The following is a 6378-nucleotide window of genomic DNA, read 5'->3' as shown; positions in this document are numbered from 1 at the left end:
CTCGCTCAATTCATCATCTTCTTCGCTGAAGTCCCTCCGCTGCAATCTCCCTTGCTCCTCATATTAAGGTATCATATCATCTCCTCATACTATTTCTATATGCTACATGCTTTGTATGCGATATTTATATGTACTTGTACGCACATAATAGTTGAGATTATACTATCCAAAGTTGTTGCTGTTTCCTGTAAATCCTTTTGAATGATCAACTGTTCTCAACTTGGCTAGGGTTTTGGAAGGCGAACGCTCCTTTTGAAATGCATAATTAACTGAATTTGGTCATCTTTGATTATCTCTAGGGCTTTTCAGGAGTAGGAAACTGGGATTAGTTCATAGCAATGTCATTACAGTGTACGGGATTAAGTTTGCTGCCGTTTTCCCAATCTGTATATACAAAGGATAATGTAATAAAAGCTTCTCTTTCATTTGATAAGCTTCGTTGTACAAGCCTTTGTTTGCCGAGGTCGCTCTTTCTGGTACGATTATGCTGTTTTCAGTTTCAATTTGGTAGTTAAGTGCCATTTTGCTACAAAACCCTACTACGAAACATAATATATCTTGATTGGATTGGATTTGAAAACAGGCTGGAAATTCGAGAAAAAGTAGTTTGAGAGCTTCAAAAGTGGAAGACCTCTTGGATTGTGATGATGAAAAGGAAGGAGTTGAAAAATCAAACAAGCGTGATCAAAGTGATGATGATGATGATGGGGATGGTGATTTTGAAATGGATGAGGATGAGAGGAAAGAATTAAGGAAGAAGATTAGACAAATTGTCGAGAATAACCCTGAGGTCAAAGAAGAAGCTGATCCTGAAGAGAGGAGAAAAAAGATGCAGAAGCTTTTGACTGATTATTCCCTTGTTGTAGATGAAGAAGATCCCGATTGGCCTGAAGATGCTGATGGATGGGGTTTCAACTTTAGTCAGTTTTTCGATAAAATGACCATTAAGAATGTAAAAAAAGATGATGACGATGATGATAGTGAGAACGAAGTTAATTGGCAAGATATCCGTGCCGTCAAAGACATCACTGCTGCAGAATGGGAGGAAACTGTTTTCTCAGACCTTAGCCCCTTGGTTGTTCTTGTGCATAATCGTTATAGAAGGTTAGTGTGTGTATGCTATGTGTTTTATTCTTTGCCTTTTTCATCAAGTAGGTTGAGCTTATGCCTTTTATTCTATCATGTTAGCTTTCCACTAAACCATCTTGACTTAAATGTTCATATAATTGTCCTTCTGGCTTTTGTATGGCAGTGGTTGGACTGTTTTATCTCTAAAGAGTCTAACCACTGGTTATCAACATTGATTGACTGACTAATGATGTCCCAACATCTAATTCTATCCTTCTCCGGATTCAATGATTCTATTCCAGTTGAACACTGGAAAGACCCACTCCTGATGGTGTTGACCATCGTTGCAGTTAGCCCTACACTGTTGTAAGCATATTTTAATTTAGAAATATATTATTTTACCCTTTAAAAGCTCCACATTAGGTTGGTCTTCTGCTTATTCTTTTAAGAATGGACAGGATTTATGAAGAATATATTGAGGGGGTCCAACTTTTCTACCAACAGGGTGTACCTATTTTCCAATTTTACCCTTAGAGATGGAGAAATTTGTTCCTCAATCTCTTGTTAAGGGTAAAATTGTCATTAAGTTAACTAAAAGGTGTAATAATTTCACATTTCTTTCAAATGGAAAACCTTGAGCCTTTTTCATTGTGGACATTTATTTGGGATGGAGGGAGTAGTATTTTCCTTGGAGTTTCCGCCTTTTGACAAAATTTCTCCAAAGGGTTGTCTCTTGTCCTAACCCGATTGAGAGTGTACTGCATCACATTTTGAATGTGATTATGGTGATAGGGTCTCTTGGAATATCATAGATGTTAAACAGTAGCATGAAATTTTTTTTTTCTGTTGTGTTCATAACAAGAAGCAAATGGCATGTGGGATTTTAATTAAGATCAGACCTGAAAATGATTAAAAGCTGGTTGCAATATGAAAATCCACATGATGAAAGTTCAGTGAATCTTTTATGAGGCATTTAGATCTAATTTGTGTAGTTTTGCATGGTTGAGATGGTTGCTTTTTGCATCTCGTTTTCGGTGGAGATCTCCATTCCCATTTGCCGACCTTGCTTTTAAGATTGTTTCTCTGTCTGGCAGGCCGAAACAAAATGAAATGGTTCGTGATGAATTGGAGAAAGCTGTGCAGATCATATGGGATTGCAGGCTACCATCACCAAGGGTAACCAAAAATTCATCCCCTCTCCCATATTACATTTACATATATTCAGACTTCAGAGGCACTGTCAAGATGGAACCCCAAAAAAAGGAGAACAAGGGAAATACCTATCAACCGTTGGATCCAAAAGACATATATTCGAATGTAATCATGGATCTAGTTTTAGCAAAATGTAACTGCCTTATTTATTCACAAATGTCGAATTAAAATAAATTGATGGTACAAATAGGTCCCTTGATCTCTTTTTGTGGTGTTCTATCTTGAACCTACCCCTACGCATACGTGTATAAATGTGCATGTGCATGTGCATATACATATACATATAGACGTGTGGGTGTATTTGTATTGCGTGTGTGTACATATATGCATATATGTGTGTGTATGTATGTTTATGTACATCGTGAGCACATATTATCAAACGTTTATGCTTTGTTCTAACAGTGTGTCGCGATTGATGCTGTTGTCGAGTGTGATCTTGTGTCGACACTGGGAGTTTCTGTCTTTCCTGAGCTCATATTTACAAAAGCTGGGAAGATCTTACACCGTGAAAAAGGTACTAAACATATTTATTGCTTTTGCTATGTTTCCTTGTACCTACTTCTGCCTTTCCAGTATTGCTTATTTTATATCTGGCCTTTAGGGGCTGTTTAACACACAAACTGGGTAAGCACTTACCAGGAATGAGTCATCACCCTCACTTGCCTTACCGGGTAAAATTCCCGGTCATCAAAATAGCATAGCATAAACATCTCTTACCCGGTAAGCCTTTGACTGGGTGAGAGTCACCATCCCTCACTTGCCTTATGGATATCCATATCTTCATTTGGCAAGCTTTGTGAAACTTTCAGGGAACTTTTTGCAAACAGAGGGTCTTCACGGAAACAATTTATCTGCTCTTTATGGTAGAGGACATATCTATGTACATCCGCTAGCCCACACCTCTAGTAGGCTATACTGGGCTCGTTAAATTTTATTTTACCATAAATCTTGTTTCTACTGTCACCAACTTCATGTTCCTACTATGGATGTAAACAGTACACGCAACTCGCGAGCTACTCAAGATCGACTCTGTCAAAGTTTGGTCAACACTCAACTGGAATAGGCTTGGCCGAACTCGAGCTCGAACTCGGCTCGACATATTAACGAGTCGAGTCAAGCTACCTAATACTCGACTCGAAAAGCTCGTGAGATACTCAATCTTTTTATATATGATTAGTTTTAAAATATAATAAGTTTTATAATTTGTAAAAATATAAATAATAAAAATGTCTTATATTTTAGATATTTGAAAAAAATTATGCATTTTCTAACTATAAAAACTAATCAATTATTTTTATTATTAAAATCATAATTAAAAAAAGATAAAAAACCTATAAAAGTGTTTTCCAAGGTGTCCCATGTTGGAAGAGAGTTGGAAAAGGAAGTGTGAAGAGATGTTATAAAAAGAGAGGGAGGTGAATGGAGTTTCTAAATTTTGTCTTTTTGATGATGAAGTTTAAAGTGGATCTCTTTAGTTTTTTAAAAACTAACAGAGTACCTTTAAGCTTAAAATTTATAAGAGAAAGACCCAAAAATTTCAAAAGGTGAACTTGGTTTGAGCTTGATTTAAGTTGGAGTTCGAGCTCCAAACAGGTTCGAGCTCGAGTTCATAAAATTGCAATTGAGTTTGACTCGCATTTAGTTTTTAACTAATTGCGAGTTCTCGAGTCAAGTTTGAGCTTGAGAAATGGCTATCGAGTTCGAGTTGAGTATGTCGATACTCGAGCTCGACTCGCATCATTTACACCCTTAGTTCCTACTATCTTTCCCACCCTCCCAACGACCCATAAAACCTTTTCTTTTTTGTTTGTTTACCTCTTAATAGTTCCATCAAGAGGCAACCTCTGAATTGTTAAGAGGTGAATCTTGTTTGGCAAAAAAAAAGTCTGTCTCTTAATGGTTCTAAAACCATCTGAATGATTTTGTATCCTGGATCTCCGTTAACCATTAAGAGTCCTAATTTCATTGTACACAATTACCAAACAATTATATTTCATTTTGCACTATATCATGAGAGCTTCTTAATCATTCTGTACCAAACCATTCAGCAATTGCCAAACAGCTCTTGATGTTGATGTATAAGAAGAGGAAATCATTAGTTTGGTGTATTTAGCAGTATACGAGGATGCATTTAACCATCCCTTTTTTCTTGGTTTTCAGAAACAAGAACAGCAGATGAGTTGTCAAAGATTATGGCCTTCTTTTACTTTGGAGCAGCAAAGCCATCTTGCCTTGATGCCTTTGAAATCAGCAATGATGCAATTCCTGGTTTCACTGTTGAGAAGTAAATGTAGAGTCTCATAATTATGTAGGAAGTGTTGTATATTGCTCTAGATTTGTTTTCTTAAGTGTAGCCAATGAGAAATCCGTCCCGACGATATATACGAGAAATTCTGGAAAACGTATATACCCGGAAGACCAACGGACACGATGTACATTGATCGGAATTTATTCTGCTTATTGGTATATGAATCAACGACCAAGGGGTTGTTTAGCAGACACTTAATTGGAAAGCGTTTACTGGTAAAATTTAATGTTATCACTTACTGCCTTACTGGGTAAAATTTTAGTCAACAAAAAAGGCATTCGAAGCAACAATTTATCCAATAAGTGTTAACCGTGGTAAAAGTCGTGGCCCTTACTTACTGGGTAAGAGTCTTGGTTTTTGTCTCGCTCTCATTGGAGATGATTCTTGGTTCTTGTCATATTTATCTGGTAAGGTAATGTAACTCGGTAAGTGCTTATCCGGGTAAACGTTTGGTAAATGGCCCCCTAAGTCTATGTTGATCGGTAAGTTAGCTGAATAAACTAGTTATATTTGGTAAAAACTATTGGTTAAACCACAAGGGTGGTGTCTGATTGGTTTGAGTTTGGTTCCAAAGGTTAAAAGTACCAGGAGGTCCCAGATTCAAATCCAATGAGGAATAAAAATTCCCTTGTGGCCACGGAGGTTCAAATGCGGTGATTCCGGGCTATCTGCAAAGCAGGTGGTCGCCCTGGGATTAGTCGGCTTGCATAGCGGGTTGGATATCCAGGTTAATTTAAAAAAAAAAACTATTGGTTGATAAACAAGGTGACAATGACAATATAAAAGTATCTTAGGGGCCGTTTACTAAATTTTACCCGGTAAGTGAGAGTGATGACTCTTACCTGGTAAGTGCTTACCAGATAAAAATGTTACATACGTTTTCGTTTTAATGAACTAAAATTAGCGATAAGCACTTACTGAGTACGAGTAAATGGTCCCTAAATCTACATTTTGAACAATTACTCAATTAAAAAGAAAAAGGCACAATTGGGAGAAAAAAAAAAGGAAAAAGAAACCCTGCTAATTGAAAATTCAATTTAATTAGTTTTTCAAAAAATTAGATTATAAGCTAACTTATTATTTACCAAATAAGTTTTTTCATAAGTTCAAAAAATTACCAAATAAGTTTTTTTTTCTTTTTCTAATCATACAATTTTATCATATGATTAGTTGTGTACCCGTGCAATGCGGCGGGAGCCGTAAATTTTAACGATTTTGAAGTTTCACTGGTTTTATTAGAAAAGATTTAACGATAATATAAGTTACATTTGGTCTTTACATATTAATACAATTTGAATAAATAAGAGTTATGGTTCCAGTTATTGTCTATCGATGAAAAAAATTGTATAACAGTCTAAAATCCAATATATTTAAAATCCAACATATCTAAACGACTCCACAAATGTATTCGATTTACACCAAGAACAAAGAATCAAGAGATCGAGCGTGAGACTAAGAGTTCTAGAGCAATTGAATGGCAGAACTTTTAATAACTCATGGTGAATATCATTTTGAATCTCACCTCAGGGGATGGGGAGAAGACATGTAGGTATGAAATGGTGAAATGTGCCAAAAGTATCTTGAGAACATGAAAAGAAAAAGTAATAATATGCATTAGTAACTTGTACTATACATTATTTTAATTGTAGATTTAAGATTGAATGCATAAAGTAGTAGTACTTAATGCATTATGAGTTGTTTTTAAAATTTTTAAGACTTTGTGCATAAATGTATAGTACTTTGTGCATTAAAAATTATTTTTAAGACTTTTGATAAATTTGGTTTATAAG

The 6378-nt window shown here is 35.7% G+C and overlaps 1 protein-coding gene across 1 annotated transcript; it reads left to right on the top strand.

Moving 5' to 3' along the window:
- On the top strand, nt 1–4780 carry LOC112515988 (thioredoxin-like fold domain-containing protein MRL7L, chloroplastic). Its single transcript, XM_025122985.1, has 6 exons — nt 1–68; nt 300–476; nt 584–1104; nt 2163–2244; nt 2683–2794; nt 4441–4780. Exons 2-6 carry the CDS (start codon nt 339–341, stop codon nt 4566–4568), a joined length of 981 nt encoding a protein of 326 aa, XP_024978753.1. The 5' UTR covers nt 1–68; nt 300–338; the 3' UTR covers nt 4569–4780.
- Nucleotides 4781–6378: the final 1598 nt, after the last annotated feature.

Source organism: Cynara cardunculus (assembly GCF_001531365.2).
Source record: "Cynara cardunculus var. scolymus isolate 2C chromosome LG 7, CcrdV1, whole genome shotgun sequence".
Taxonomy (NCBI): domain Eukaryota; kingdom Viridiplantae; phylum Streptophyta; class Magnoliopsida; order Asterales; family Asteraceae; genus Cynara; species Cynara cardunculus.
The sequence above is the reverse complement of the archived record's forward strand: the minus strand, read 5'-3'. Positions and strand labels throughout refer to the sequence as shown.

Coding starts and splice junctions, on each gene's coding strand:
- LOC112515988 (XM_025122985.1), top strand. CDS start 339: ATGTCATTACAGTGTACGGGATTAAGTTTGCTGCCGTTTTCCCAATCT. Junction 1,105..2,162: donor GTGCATAATCGTTATAGAAG/GTTAGTGTGTGT, acceptor TCTGTCTGGCAG/GCCGAAACAAAATGAAATGG. Junction 2,245..2,682: donor GCAGGCTACCATCACCAAGG/GTAACCAAAAAT, acceptor TTGTTCTAACAG/TGTGTCGCGATTGATGCTGT.